We start from the raw sequence: 15,152 nt of genomic DNA on the forward strand, positions 1-15,152 counted from the left end.
GGCGGCGGCGGACGCAGCAGAGTTAGGCGTGGTGGCGAGTTGCGATGCCGTCGGACATGGGTCGCAGTCGAGCTACACGTATGTACATAGACAAGCAGCACCGTCGACGAGGAACGGCAGTGAGCAATACACACGAGCCGTGATGCGCCGGGCTTCAACCCACCTGGCGCCCCGGCGTGCCACCGACGCACGCTTGCTCGCTCGCCCTGCCTGCCTGCCCTGTCCTGCCCTGCCTTGCCTGCCTGCCCACCGGGCTAAAGCAGTCGACTCATACGAATGTCTCAGCTGCAGAGGCGGTGGTGTTGCATGGTCGATCAATCCAAGCAAACCACCTCGGATTTCAGCGCCGGCCACGAGGAGGGCAGACCGGCCTGCACCTGCGCCCGTCGTCCTCCCAACGGCGACCTCGACCTCCCGCCCCTCGCCATCGCCGTCGCCGTCGCCGTCGCCGCCGCCTCTGCTGCTCTTCCCTCCCCTCCCCTTCCCTCCCCTCCTCAACCTCGTCTCTGTCTCTGTCTCTGTCTCTGCCGCGCCTCTTCCCCAGGCCACCTCTCTGGCCGTCCGAACCGACAATTGCTCGCCGGTCGCTCTCGCAACGCCTCTCTTACCTTGCATCATCACGAGGACTCTACTTTACATGACACCTGACCATAGCCCCGACCAGATTACGACTCCGACTTTGACGCCGACCTTGATCCTCTGCTCGCCCTACACCGCTGCGTCTGGCGATCGACCATAGGTGACGATACCTCGACTTGACTGCCTTCGCACAGCTAGGCGCGACTCAACGTATCCCCCCGCCCTCGACGCTATCTCAATAGCCACACCGCTGGCGACCGTCGGGCCATTCCACCAGGCTCGCGGATCCGGCCGAACTCGACCTTGACCATTGCACATTCCTTCGCCCTGGTTCCGACGATACGTTGCCACTCGACTGCCACCCTGTGCTGTATCACCGCTACGCTTGTCAGCTCGCTGCCCTGTCTCACACCCCGACCCCGCTCTATCCGGCCAAGCGCCCGTTGCTCGGGAGCTCGCCTCCGACCATCCGCTAGACGTCTTCATCTCGGCCACGCCCGCGCTTCGCCATCGTACGCTACAGTAATCGCCCTCGCTTCCGCTTGTCAAGCCGACCCAGCAAACGCTATCGGTGTGGGCCGCTCTCCGTTGTCGATATCCAGTCACGACCGACGAGGTGGTCCGATGCCAGCCACGTCTCGTGCGAGCTCGGCCGACTCTCTGGTTTCCGACGAGGTCGAGTGCTGACTTGGCACTTCCGGACAGCGCTCGCCGCAGCCCACCGACGGCCAAGCAACGATCGTACTTGCGCCCGCCGGCGCCACCCCGGGACCCTTCTGATCGCGCACCACCGGCTGCCGTTGTTGGAGCGACCGGCTTCGCCAGGTGCCCGACGCGAGGCGCTGCAGACTGCCGGGCTCAAGCGGGATGCAAAGGCAGGACGACCCTCGCCGCTCAGATCAAGCCTACGATGCGTACAGCCAACCGGTGTCGTCGAGGCATGGGGCTGCCTCGTCCTTCAGGTCGTCGCTAAGCGATGCCCTGTGCATGCCACCTCCAGGTGCAACGCCCAAAGCGACTACCAGCTCGCAGCGTACAGGGCACGGGACCGAAGCCGCCGGCTCGAGCATTGGCCAGACGGCTCAGACGCCGATCGGTCCGTCACTTCGAGCGTACCGGCACTCCCACGGCCGCGCATCTGATACAGGCCACACGGCCCGGTCAGGAGTGCGTCATGCCTCGTCGGCCGGCCTTGAGAGCATGTACAGCCTTTCGCTGGCCGGACACGAGGCGTTCGCCACATCGCCCGACCATGGCGGGCCACAGCCATGGACGCGGCAAGACCAAAACCATGCCACTGCGGGACAGTGGCTCCCGCACCCTCATCACACGACTCGAGATTCGACCATGTTGCTTCCCTTTAATATCGAGTCGGCCACGTCCCTGCTCGCCCCGCCTGCTGGAGGCGTGCCTCCAGCATCAATCAGACCTCTGGCCGACTCCGGCATGCCTGCATCATGGGCCGAGGCGAATAAAGCCACCGAAGCGGAGCTCAGCTCGTCGATCCCGAAGCAGGGCCGACATGGCCATCTCACGCCAGGCCGTCCGGAACGGCCCATCATGTTTGAGCCGGCAGCGACCCTTCGATCCCATCCCAGCTACGCAGAAGCCCAGCTGCAACAACAGCAGGCACCGCCTGGGCCCTTCGGCAGCTTCTGCCATAGCACTAATCTTCACCTCGCGGGGGCCTTTGGCGAGGACACCCCTGCTACGTCTACGAGATTCCAGCACACACCACAGCAGACCAGATCGGCCTCTCCGAGCCAGTGGTCTCCAGCCTACACGTCGCCAACCTTTTCGGCCGTCGCCACCGAGCGGGGCTCGCTCGGATCGGCCTTCGCGTACCAGACACCCAGCATGCGTGAGCAGGCGCTGCCCGCCGACAACGCTCTCGACAGCGTGGGGTCGTACCGCAGCAGCCTGCACCAAGCCTCGCCGACCTTTCATCGAAGCGCCGCCTCTGTCACCGCCCGACCGCTCGAGATCAGCCCCCGATCGGTGGTCGGCCCATCGGCTGAGGGCGGACGTGAGATTGGGATGCAAGCAGTGCCTCTGGCACCATCGTTTGGCTCCCTGGGGTCTGCTGCCATGCAATCTAGTCAACAAGAACGAGAGGGCGAGATGCGCTTCGAAGCTGTTCCCCTGATGCCTCTTCCACCGACGACACGGCGACCGGTCAGCGCGTCTTCGCTGCTCGCTGCCACGGCCAGGGTGTCGTTGCAGAGTCCACAGGTCAGCATCAGCAGCCTCGATGCTGCCAACATGGTCCCGTCCAGCGCAGGTTCCACTCGCTCCTCGTACTCTTGGCTCGGCAACCTTTCGAGTGTCGAGCTTCAGCCTACTCCTTCAGATGCCGCGGCCGTTGCCGATCCAACGACGGGCGGCGATTCCGCCTTGGCCCGAGAGCTGGGCTTGGGACTCGACCTGATGCCCGAGGAGAGGGATCATGAGATGATCGAGCACCTCGCACCGGAAGCGCCGGTACAGCCCATGGACGACGACGATGTCGCGATGCACGTCGACGAAATGGGCCGCCTCACGTTCGGGATGACCCAGCGACGAGGTTCGACGACGAGCGTCAGCACAGGCTCGCTCGGGTTCGACTCGGCGAGCAGCCGACCGCGCCACGGGCTGTGGCACCAGAGCGACGCCTCCTGGATCACCGGCGACGGCAGCTGGCTAGCCTCGACTGGGCCGTCGTCGGTGGACAACTCGTTCCAAGAAGACTCGATCGGCTCAGCCGCTGGCAAAGCCATCAGAAATCGCCTTTCCCTGCAGCAAGCACCGGTCTCGAGGTCAGCAGCGAGGCGATCCACCAGCCGCCCGACATCGTCGTCCGGCGTCACCGCTGCCGTGATGCTGTCGCGCCCGCCGTCCTCGGACGCTCGTCCGTCGGACACGGCTCAGAGGCCAACGACGGGCGACTTCAGCGAGTTTGGCCAATCCGTGCCCATCGAGTCGATGGCTGATGAAAGATGGCGGACCTGGCTGCGAGGGCGGGATGCATCCGATCGCAGTGCGAGCGGGACGGCCCAGAGCCCGCCCAATAGTGCGGCGGTTGAGCCGGCTCCGCCTTCGGCCACGCCGGGTCGGGCGAGGCTGATGGTGGAACCATACTCCAAAGCATCCTCGAGGAACGCCCGGCCCAGCAGCGCGACGAGCACGAGCAGCAGAAGCTCGACGGGAGGCATAGGCACCGTCGATCTGGCGTCAACACCGTCCTCGGCTGGCCCAACGAGGCCGAGGTCGACGCTGATGGCGACCGGCGCTTCTGTGCCGTCGCGGTCGACGTCGACCTCTCGATCGTCGTTTTCGTCGGGCGCCGATCGCGTCCAAGAGCGCAAGGCCTCGTCGGTCTCGGCGCTGCGTCGCGCTCGCGGCCTGTCGCAGAGCGGCCTGAGCAGCCTGAGCTCGAGTCGGATCATGGAGTTGAGCCGGTCTTCGGATTCTATGGAGCCGCGCAGGGCAAACATGGCTGCTATGCAGCGCGTGACGAGCCTCGACACTGGCAAGGCGGGCGCCCTCGGCACCTCGCAGCGCAACTGGAGCCGACCCATGAGCCACCTACAGACCGAAGACAGCGCCTCGGCCTCTGCTACGCCCCCCGTGGACGTGGACGAGGATCCCGCACCCGCTGCCTCGTCCACCTCGCCGCCCAAGGTAGGCTTCAACGAGGTGTCGGTTGCGCTCGACACGCTTCGAATCTTTCTGCATCAGAAGTCGGCCGTCAATCGCCCGTCTTCGCGCGAGACGAGTCAGACGAGCGACTCGACGCCCAGCGACCACAGCAGCGGTGGCACCATCGGCGTCCCGCAGCGGACTCTGCGTCGGGCAAAGGGCACACTGCCGCCTCGAGGCTCGGTCACCATCAGCGATGACGTCGAAGCATCCCTCGCCAAGCCCGGCGGTAGCGGAGTCGGCGAGAGCAAGGCCAAGGCGGCCAAGGGCGTCGGGCATGGCCGCGTTCAGAGCATGGGCGCCCTGCCCCTAGCGGGATCCAGCCGGGAACAGGACCGCCTGGCGGTCTTGCAGGACCTGTCGGAACGCATCCGCCGTCTCAAAGAAGCTAGCGAGTCGGGCCGACACCCGCCCAGCGCCCGGCCCAATGCCGTCGGCCAGAGCACGGCTCATCCGGCAGCGGCGGCGGCGTCGTCGTCGTCGTCGCCAGCTGCACATTCACCGCGTCGAGCGCAGCCCTCGCCTGCGGACCAGTCCCGACGCCAGATGCACGAGGAATTCCTCGCGGCAAGGGCGAGGCAGCGTTGAGGATGCGGCGAGGCCGAAGCAGACGGTGCCTCTCTTGTCGGCGAAATCGTCGGCCGGCAGGGGTCTTTTCCCACCAAGCGGGCTCGATGCCCGGCCGGACCAGACAGGGCGCCTCGAGATACCACAACCTTTTCGCTCCTCCCCTCAGGCGATCTCCGCGCCCCTCACACTCCTTTCTCATCGTCCAAAAGAAGACGGCCAGCGCCGGCCTTGCGCCGCCGCGGCTGCCGTCTACATGTGCCGGCTTGCCGGGCGCTTCGTGACTTCATCGTGATACCCTCCGTTCCCACTGCCATTTGCCCCATCGAAGCTGCAATCCTAGCCCGTATCGGTCTTGATGTGAGAATCTTCAACTCGTCGACTGCCGGCGATGTGACAGCGACAGCAGGTGGTGGTTAGGTGTCTGGCCAGACAGGTCGTTGCGCCAGCCGCCGAGCCGAGCCCAGATTTTCGGAATTGGCCGAGCCAGCGGCCCGAGCGTCGCTCGGCTCGACCTTGACCCTGACGCTCGGGCCATCCCCGCCTCCCTCTGGCTGTGGGGCACCAGCTGGAGCGTCACCTTATCTGACTGGAGGGCAGGCGCGGGGTGGGTTGATAGCCCCGCCATCATCCATCTCCATCGCTCATTGCTCCATCTCCCCAACAGATCAATCAGCTGCTCTCCATTTCGACATCGAAAGAACAAGAGCGCTGCGTCTACCTTACATCTTGCCCGCCTCTCGAAGCGACCATGGCGAGCAGCACCTCCCCCTCGAAGCAGGTGCCGGCGCCTGTAGCGTACCTGCGCAGCCTGCCGTCGATCCGAGAACGGTGCCGCAAGGTCTTTGAGGTGGCATCGACGTCCGACGGCCTCGAGTACCTGCGCTACGACGCGAGCCGCGAGTCGGCCGTCGTCGACTTCTGCATCTCGATCATGCAGCGCGACTTTGGCACCAACTACGCCAGCATCCCTCCGCACGGACGCTGGCGCCACTTCGACGTTGGACCCCTGCCCCGCATCACCACTCTCCTCAGTCAGTGGGCCGGCGTCGGTCCACAGGCCGCCGCCGGTACGGAGGGAGAAGGTGGTAAGAGGGTGGATGCGAAGGAGGCGGCGAGGAGGCTCGTCGACCTCTTCATCGTCAGCGTCCTCCTCGACGCCGGCGCCGGCACGAAGTGGAAGTACGAGGAGAAGAAGACGGGCTTGCAGTTTGCCAGGTCCGAGGGACTTGCCGTGGCCAGCCTCGACATGTTCCTCGAAGGTCGCTTCTGCGGCGACGAAGGAGGTGCTGCCGACCAGCAGCAGATCGGCGCCAGGCACAAGGTCGATGGTGAGTGCCAGAGCTGGTTACAGGTGCCGCCACGCTGCCTACACTAAGGTCGAGGCAGATGACTGAAAGTTGGCTTACCCTTCCCTTTCTCCGCACGCCATCTACCGCGCAGCGCGAGGCCTGCTCAACCTCTCCGCCGACACGCTGGCCATGGACATGCAGGTGCACCCCGAGTCGAACCCGATGACGGGCCTCGAGGGACGCTCGGAGCTGCTCGTGAGGCTCGGCAAGGCGATTTCGGAGGATGCCCACGGCTTCTTCTCCGGCGACGTCGCCGGCGGTGACCCGCTGTCGCGTCGACCGGGCAACCTGGTCAACTACCTCGCCGCGCACCCCACGACGCGGACCAACGCCGCGGGCAAGGTCGAGGTGAGCGTCCCGACGCTGTGGGAAGTCCTCATCTACGGCCTGGCGCCCATCTGGCCGGCGTCGCGCACCTCGCTCGAGGGTGTGGCCATGGGCGACGTGTGGCCGTGCCCGCACCCGCTGCACGCCGAGGAGGGCAGCGCGGAGGCGTTGGTGCCGTTCCACAAGCTGAGCCAGTGGATGTGCTACTCGATCATGGAGCCCATCGAGCAGACGCTCGGCTGGACCTTTATCGACGGCGACGACCAGACGGGCCTGCCCGAGTACCGCAACGGCGGGCTATTTGTCGACCTGGGCGTCTTGGTGCCCAAGGACAGCCTGCTCGCCGCCTCCCAACCCACGCCCGTCAGCCGCGACGAGTGGGAGAGCGCGACGGCGCTGCCGCGCCTCGAGCCGCAGCACCCGGCCATCGTCGAGTGGCGCGCCATGACCGTCATCCTCCTCGACCGGACCGCCGAGGGGATCCGGACCAAGCTCGGACTGTCCAAGGACCAGCTCAACCTCAAACAGGTCCTCGAGAGCGCCACCTGGAAGGGCGGTCGGGAGATTGCCAAGCACAAGCGACCCGCGTCCGGTGGCCCGCCCATTGAGATCATCTCGGACGGCACCGTCTTCTAGACCGGGCGGACGGTCGAACAGCGGTGGGCAGAGAGAAACGAGATGGGCTTGCTTGGCCCAGCCAGCTCTCTACCCCCGTCATAGCACGCTCGCGGCGTCACTGCTCTTGTTCCGAGTTTCGTGGGACACGGCTGAATTCGCAGATTGCAAAAGAAACGGACCATGACACTAACTCAGCTCATCCTCAGTGACTGGGACCGGGAGGCTGGCTCTTCTCCTTGTTCTACGCGAGCGGATCGAGATGAGGTGGAAGCATCTGAGACGGCACCCGACCGACCGACCGACCGACCGATCGATAGAGGGCCTCAGTTGGCCGAGCCGCGTCCGATGGCGCGGACCTGACCCGCCTTGACGCCCTCAATCTCGGGCAGCGGCTCACCCTTCTCCGTGGGCGGCGGAAGGAAGCCGACGGCCACCATCCAAGAGAGGTAGATGGAGACGAGCCTGCGGTCGACGCCCATGACGGTGCCCTGGCGCTGTCCCTCGCCGGCGGCGTCGAGGAGTGCCTGGGTGTGACGGTCGTCGAGCTCGGGCGACTTGGACGACGTGGGCAGGTCGTCGAGCACGTAGTGGAGCAGGGGGAAGAGGGCGTTGTCGTCGGGCGCGATGGCGCTCGAGCTGAGAACGTGCTCCTCGAGCCGACTGCGCCACTGGACGTACTCGATCTTGTCGACCTTCCAGCCGTGCGGCGCCAGCTGGCCCAGCAGGTCGTTGAACCGGATCACGGGACGTCCCGTGACGTGATACACCTTGGCGTGCGTGCCGCGCACCCGGTTGGCCTGCTCCAGGTTGCGCCCAATGTCGAGCGACGCCAGCGAGCAGATGCGCGCCACGTGCTCGACGGGCGTCATGTTGATCGTGTTGTGCATGTCGGGCATCAGGCCCAGCTGGATGCACCCCTTGACCATGCGCCACAGGAAGTCGTCGGTGTTGGACATGGCCGTCTTGGAGTCGCCCAGAACGTAGCCGGGGCGCACAATCGACGCCTTGAGGCCGCGCGAGGCGGCCAGCATGATGAGCTTCTCGGACACGAGCTTCGACTGGCCGTAGCCCGACTTGAGGCCCTTGAGGTTGGCCTCCATGTCGTCGGTCTCGGGGACGCCGAGGTAGGGCGTGCCGTCCTCGGCGACGATGGCGTCGCGCTGGTGGACGATCGAGTCCGAGAGGCGGATGTGGTACTCGGAGTCGACGGCCGCCGTCGACGAGACAAAGGTCAGCGTCTTGGCCTTCTTGCCGGCGTTGCAGAACTTGATGGCGCACACCGTCGATCCGACGTTGGCGGCCCGCAGCTTGCTGTACGGGTAGACCCAGTGGACCAGCGCTCCGTTGTGGAGCACGTCGTCGACCTCGTCGGCCAGCCTGGCGTAGACGTCTTCAGCCATGCCGAGGCGCTGCGGCGCAGCGAGGTCGCCGACGACGGCCTCGAGCCTGCCGCTCTTGACCCACTCCTCGTCCCAGATGCCGCGTCCCTCGCCTCCCTCGCGCAGGCGGTCCAGGGCGGTGGCGACGTCCTTGGCACGGACGTGGGCATAGACCTTGCCGACGCTCTCGGATCGGTTGGCGAGCAGGTCGCGCAGGATAAAGGCGCCGAGGAAGCCCGTGGCGCCAGTGAGAAGAACGGTGCGAGGACCGTCTTCGGCCCTGCGGACCTTGTCGCCCGCAAAGGTCGCGGGCAGGCCCTGCGAGAGGGTGGCCACGTCACTGCCGTAGTCGTCGTCGAGGTTGACCTCCTTGCCGGAAGCGTCGGCCTTGCCTCCAGCCGTGGCAGCTGCAGCACCGCCGACGTCGAGGTCGCCCTGCCTCAGCTTGTCCACCTCGGCCGCCAGACCGCTGACGCTGGGCGAGTCAAACACGACGCCGAGCGGCACGTTGACGACGAAGGCCTTGCGCATCTCGAAGACGAGGCGGGTGGCGAGGATCGAGTGGCCGCCAAGGTCAAAGAAGCTCTCGTCGAGAGGGATGGGCTGCGGCGCGTTCGGCAGCAGCTTCTTCCACAGCTCGACGATGACCTTTTCGGTGGGCGTGGCGTTGGCGTGGGCGGCGGCCGCAGCGGCGTTGCCTCCGTCGCCGCGGGCGGCCGATCCCGACGCGGCTGCCGAGGCGACGGCGGTGTCGGGGAAGGGGAGGGCCGGCTTGTCGATCTTGCCGTTAGGGTTCAGCGGCATCTTGCCGAGGGGAACGAAGAGTGTGGGCACCGAGTAGGCCGGCAGCTTCTTCTTGAGGTGGTCGCGGATGTCCTTGATCAGCTTGCGGTGGCGTCGCATGCCGCGCACCAGGTGGGCGTCGCGGCTGGCCTTGGCCCCGTCGGCGGCACCAGCGGCGTCTTCTCCCGCGCTGCTCCTCTCTTCGAGCTCGGCGGCTCCAGGCCCGGGGACGAAGTACGAGACGAGCACCTTTTCCTCGTCCTTGTCTCGTCGCACCAGCGTGACGTTCTCGCGGACGTGCGGGTGGCGCGACAAATGGGTGTCGATCTCGCCGAGTTCGATGCGGAAGCCGCGGATCTTGACCTGATCGTCGGCGCGGCCCGTGCACTCGACGGTGCCGTCGGGCAGGTATCGGCCGAGGTCGCCGGTGCGGTACATGCGGTCACGGATGCCCTTCCAGAACTGGCCCTCGGGCTTGTCCTTGATCGTATCGGCAAAGCTGAGGTTGGGAGCAAGGAAGTTGGGCATGAACTTCTCGGCCGTCACCTCGGGGGGTCCTAGGTATCCCTCGGCAAGGCCGCCGCTCCTGACGTAGATCTCGCCCACCTCGCCGACGGCACACGTGGCGGTGCGCTCGTTGCGGTTGACGACGAGCAGCTGGACGTTCTTCATGCCCTGGCCGGCGGGCATGATGTCCTTCTGCGTCTGCAGGAACGTCGACGAATCAGACACCGACGGGATGGCAAAGTAGCTGACGGCACGCTGCGTCTCGGTGGTGCCGTACATGTTGATGATGCAGACATTGGAGGCGAGGGCCTGAAGGCGGGTGCAGTCGCGCTTGGTCAGCACGTCGCCGACGAAGAAGGCGTTGCGGAGGCTGGGGATGGACGCCGTCGCCTGCGCGCTAAGCAGCTGACCCATGGCCGGGGTGAGGTGGGTGACGGTGGCCTTGGTGGCCGCCATCCACTCGGCCAGCCGGCCAGGAGTGCCGATGTCTTCGGACGTGGGAATGTGCAGCTCGGCACCAAAGAAGAGCGGGGTAAAGATGTCGCGCTGGATCGGGTCGTGGGCGATGCCCGAGAGCATCGTGAACCGCTCGTGGCTGCCGAGCCCGAAGCGCTCGCCCATCCAGGGGAAGAAGTGGGTCAACGAGTGGTGGCGTCCCTTGACGCCCTTGGGGATGCCGGTCGAGCCCGAGGTAAAAGAGAGCGTGCCGACGCTGTCGGGGCCGAGGACAACGTTGGTGCTCTCGCCAGCCGACGCCTGGGCCCCGTCGAGTGCATCCGGCTGGCCAGAGGCGGGCGAGCCACCGAGGACGCTGCCGTCATCGAGCAGCTCGAGGGCGGGGATCTCGATGCGGAGGTCGAGCTCGTCTTGGATGCACTTGCGGACGCTGGCATGGAGCTTGCCGGCCTTGGCCAGCACGATGAGCGCGCGGGGCTTGGCCACCTGGAGGTAGATGTTCTGTCGGGACGGCGGGTAGGCCGGGTCGATGACGCTGAACGTGGCACCGGCCTTGAGCGTTCCGAGGACGGCGACGACGAGGTCGACGCCACGGTAGGCGTACGTCGTCACGACCTCCTCGCGCTGGACGCCGGCACGCAGCAGCTGGTGGGCCACGACGTTGGAAGCGCGGTCGAGCTGGCCGTAGGTGATCTCGCGCAGCTTGCTGGCGGGCGGCGCCATCTCGGCCAGCGAGTCGGTCGATGCCGACAGTGACTCGACGATGCAACGGCGGTCCGGGTGGGACCGTGCGTTGCGCTCAAAGATCTGTGTGATGGCTCCCTTCCAGCCGCACCAGTCGAGGTCGGTGGTGGGGTCCGGGAGGAACTTGTCCTCTGTCGCCGTGCGGATGGGCATGCTCCCGACCGGTGCGGCCGGGTTGGATGCGGCGACGGTGATGAGCTGCGAGAGCTGCGCCAGGACCAGCTTCATCCTCTGCGACGAAAAGATGAGCGAGTTGTACGACAGGTGGACGGCGATGTTGGGCACGAGCGAGTCGTGGAAGGTGCTGGCCTTGACGTCGGACGAAGAGGCGGTGGGCGTGGCGGCTGCATCGTTCGCCTCTGCGCTGGCGTCGCCGGGCACCACGCCGGGCTTGGTGAGGAAGACGGTGAGGTCGGTGGTGAGCGAGGTCGACTGCATGAAGTTTCTCGACTTGCCGCCAGTCTCGTCAAAGAAGCGGACGCGGAAGATGGGCGCCGTCTGCACGCCTTCGGGCAGCGGACCCTCGCGCTCCGCCTTTTCCGCTGCGACCCGCTTGACGATGTCCTCGTAGGGGACGGCGTCGGCGGCGGCCTCGCGCTCGACCTGCTGGATGCGGCGGACAATCTGCCAGAAGGGGTCGTTGGGCTCGATGGGGATGCGGAGGATGAGCGGGTCGCCGGTATGCGGGTCCGACGAGCCGATGACGAGGTCCGTGTCGCCCGTGTATCGGTGCAGCAGGACGGCGAAGGCGGCGAGGAGCAGGTGGAAGGGCGTCGGGCTGGCTGCATCTTCCCGGTCGTCGTCGTCGTCGTCGTCGTCGCTGCTGTTGACCGTGGCGTCCGGGTCCGAAGTCGGATGCGCATCTAGCTCGTGGTGGAGTGCGAGGCGTACGAGATTCTTGCGGGCCGAGGGCGAGAGGGGCGCGGACGCGAGTGCCTGTACCAGCTGCGACGTGGCGGGTCTTGGGTAGTCTGTGGGGAGGGCGATGCTGGGCAGAGACTGAAGCCTGGCCGACCAGCGGTCGAGCCGCGCCTGAAGCTCGCCACTTTGCGTGGTCATGTTGCGCGAGCGTTGGCTGCCGTTGCCGTTGGGGTGGGCAACACGAGCAGAGCGACGATCCGAAGCTAGAAAGCAGGGAGGGGGGATGCTGGAGATGTTCTTGAGGTGCTGCGAAGCAGAGGGATTGATCCAGAAAGCTACGAGGCTGGATGAGAAGGATGAGCAGAGAAAGAAGGGGGCAAGGTGCGACGATAGGCGGGACGAGAAGGGGGAGCGGGAAGGGACGAGATGGAGATGATGTGGTCGTGGTCGAAAGTGGAAGAAGAGCCGCAACTCGACGGGTTTCCAGACGAGACGAAGGCGGCCAGGCCGACTGGGCAAAAGAGGCTCGCTCGCCCGGCCCGTCAGAGTACTGCCTGCCCGCATCCTCCGTCTCGGCATTTCGCCGAGGCCCGCCCAGCCAAAATGCTCGCTTCGAGTCACGCCCGCACAGGTCAGCCTTGGTCAGCGACGGCGCCAAGATCTTTTGTTCTTGGATCGGGATCGCAGCCCGATTGACCTGTTTTCCGATTTTCCCTCCCCCACGTCGAGGCTGGACCGGCAGGCCTGGCCATTCCTGGCAGGGTCCGAAATGACGAGGGCGTGCGTGCGGCGGGCCAGACGGGCAGCTGCCCACCTGCTACCTAGTGTAGCTGCCGGCCCCCCGCTCGTTGCTCGGGACCCCGCAGTCTCAGCTTGGGGGCTGGATTGGATGGGGGCCACGCGGGCAACCGGCACACCGGCATCGGCTGCCTCGCCTCGTCCATCTTTATTCGTTCTGGCGGGCTGCCCTCCTTTGCCGTCGCCGCTATCTAATCACTCCGCGTCCATCATCAAACGCGCCATCCTGCTGCTGTACGACCCAGCCACGACCTCACGATCCAAGACGTCCGACTGCACCACCGCCCGCCTCAAACAAAGCCAGGGCGCCGACCGCGACGACGACAACGACGACCACGACAACGACAACGACAACGACCGCCCCTCCGCTGCCAACGATGCAGGCCAACAACGACTTTGACTACATTGACCCCGCCAGCCGCATCCGCTCGGCCATCAGCACAAAACAGGTCAACGACAAGCTCGACGAACAGCGCAGCGGCACCAAAAACGACCCCGCATCGCGCTGGCACCGAGGCGGCGTGCTCGTAAGCCGCCTCGCAGAGTCCCACATCCAGCCCGCACCCGCCGTCCACTCGTCGTCGTCACCACGGCCACCGAGCTCGTCTACGACCAATGCCGAGCACGAGCACGATGCCGGCAACGACGACGACCGCGCCAGCAAGCTCGCCTCGTCCTCATTCCTGGCGTCCAAGCTGCCCTTCGGCTTCCGCTCCAAGGACGAAGAGCAAGAGTACGTCGAGGAGTCCAAGCTCATGACAAAGCGCATGGAGGATCAAAACTGGCTCGAGATGCTCGGTGAGCTGCCGAGCGGCCTCCCATAAAGTCCTCTCTGTGACGAACCACTGAAGCCCTGACCTGCCACTTTTGCACGACAACGCCGCCATCAGATCCCAAGCACCGCTACGGCAGCAACATCAAGCACTATCACCGTTTCTGGAACCTCAAGGCCGACACCGACCAGAACTTCCTCCAGTGGCTCGACGAGGGCGACGGCAAGGACCTCTCGCTCGAGGAGTGCCCGCGCTCCAAGCTCGAGGCCGAGAGGATCACCTATCTCACGCCCGACCAGCGCCGAAACTACATGACCTACATCGACACCGACCCCTGCCCGCCGCAAGAGGGGCTCGCCCACACCGGCACCGAGGGCGACCTCCGCGCCAGGCTCAACAAGCTCGGCGTGTCTTCCTCGTTTGGCAAGCCCTGGAACGCCACACAGGGAAGGGGCCGCCTGCGATGGTGCAAGACCGGCGAGCTGGTCAGCACGTCCAAGTACGACCACGGCGACCTCGGACAGGGGCGCGGCATTGCCCTTCGCGGAAGCGCAGAGTGGAAGGCCGCCGTGTTCTCTGGCGAAGCTGCAGACGTGGTGCGTTCGGACAAGATCAAGGTCCGGCGGAGGAGAGACTCGGGCTCCTCATCGGCCAGCTACACGTCGTGGAACGAGAGCGACCTCTCTTCGATCGAAGGCGCTTCTGTATCCTCACTCGCTGCAGATTCGGACGACGACGAGCGGACATCGTCATCGGCCCCGAAAGCCTCGCTCGACGAGAAACACCAGTCGAAGCGGGAAAAGTGGCTCGAGAAGGCCAACCTGGGCCCTAAGTACTGGGTCAAGCACAAGCTCGGGCTCTACGCGGCCAAGGATCGTCAGCAGCACATCGGCTGCCCAGAAAAAGCGCAGGGCCGGGGCCAGCAGCCTGCCGGCGACGTCGAAGGCCAAGACGAGGAGGACGATGACCGAGACCATCCGCCAGATGCGCTCATCCGTCGACGAAAGGCCGACACGTGGCTGTTTGTGGCCGACCTCGCCGCCAACCTCTACATCGGCATCAAGACTCGTGGGCAATTTCAGCACTCGTCGTTTCTCGGAGGCTCGATTGTCGCGGCTGCCGGCATCCTGAAGGTCAAGGACGGCATCATCACCTCGATCTACCCCTGGAGCGGCCACTATCGCAGTGGCGGCGAGCACTTCGAGGCGCTCGTCAACCGCCTCCGCCAGAGGGGTCTTGATACGAGCGGGATCAACGTGCGGAAGAGCAAGCTGCTCATCGAAGGTGTCAATCGCTATGGGCGGTACCGCAAGGCAAAGGATCGGAAGAAGCTCGAGATCAAGGAGAGGCTCAGGGAGGGGTGGCACTCGCACTTTGGCAGCGCCGAGCGGCAGCACGCGGGGGGGCAAGGTGGCGGGCCGCACGAGAAGGCACGATCGCCGAGGCCACCGGCCGACAACAGCGAGCGGACGCCAACGAAAGTCGATTCGACCTCGCCCGACGCGGAGAGAAGAAGTCAGGACGGAGGCGTCAAGGCCGAGGCCGAGGCCACGGCGACAACGACAACGACGGCATCGTCGTCACACGCGGACGATGCGTCGATACCGGATGCAGATCACCGCAAGGCAATCGACCATTGCGCAAAAGCTATGGCTTCGGGCTTGAAGTCGGACGGACAGCCAGCGCAAGACGGATAAGACGGGGGGCTGGTGGAGAAGGAGAGGAAGAGA

The 15,152-nt window shown here is 65.7% G+C and overlaps 4 protein-coding genes across 4 annotated transcripts; 3 read left to right on the forward strand and 1 right to left on the reverse strand.

Annotated features, from left to right (window-relative positions):
* Nucleotides 1-1,446: 1,446 nt before the first annotated feature.
* On the forward strand, nucleotides 1,447-4,845 carry PFL1_03570 (uncharacterized protein; the record flags this gene model as incomplete). Its single annotated transcript, XM_007881090.1, has 1 exon — nucleotides 1,447-4,845. One exon carries the CDS (start codon nucleotides 1,447-1,449, stop codon nucleotides 4,843-4,845), a length of 3,399 nt encoding a protein of 1,132 aa, XP_007879281.1.
* Nucleotides 4,846-5,575: 730 nt separating this feature from the next.
* PFL1_03571 (uncharacterized protein) lies at nucleotides 5,576-7,139 on the forward strand (the record flags this gene model as incomplete). Its single annotated transcript, XM_007881091.1, has 2 exons — nucleotides 5,576-6,155; nucleotides 6,268-7,139. The coding sequence occupies 2 exons, from the start codon at nucleotides 5,576-5,578 to the stop codon at nucleotides 7,137-7,139; spliced, it is 1,452 nt and encodes a 483-aa protein (XP_007879282.1).
* Nucleotides 7,140-7,444: 305 nt separating this feature from the next.
* On the reverse strand, nucleotides 7,445-12,415 carry PFL1_03572 (uncharacterized protein; the record flags this gene model as incomplete). The annotated part of the gene is made up of 1 exon (XM_007881092.1): nucleotides 7,445-12,415. One exon carries the CDS (start codon nucleotides 12,413-12,415, stop codon nucleotides 7,445-7,447), a length of 4,971 nt encoding a protein of 1,656 aa, XP_007879283.1.
* Nucleotides 12,416-13,026: 611 nt separating this feature from the next.
* PFL1_03573 (uncharacterized protein) lies at nucleotides 13,027-15,119 on the forward strand (the record flags this gene model as incomplete). Its single annotated transcript, XM_007881093.1, has 2 exons — nucleotides 13,027-13,447; nucleotides 13,540-15,119. 2 exons carry the CDS (start codon nucleotides 13,027-13,029, stop codon nucleotides 15,117-15,119), a joined length of 2,001 nt encoding a protein of 666 aa, XP_007879284.1.
* Between the last annotated feature and the right edge of the window lie 33 nt (nucleotides 15,120-15,152).

This window comes from Pseudozyma flocculosa (assembly GCF_000417875.1).
Source record: "Pseudozyma flocculosa PF-1 unplaced genomic scaffold scaffold00011, whole genome shotgun sequence".
Lineage (NCBI taxonomy): Eukaryota > Fungi > Basidiomycota > Ustilaginomycetes > Ustilaginales > Ustilaginaceae > Pseudozyma > Pseudozyma flocculosa.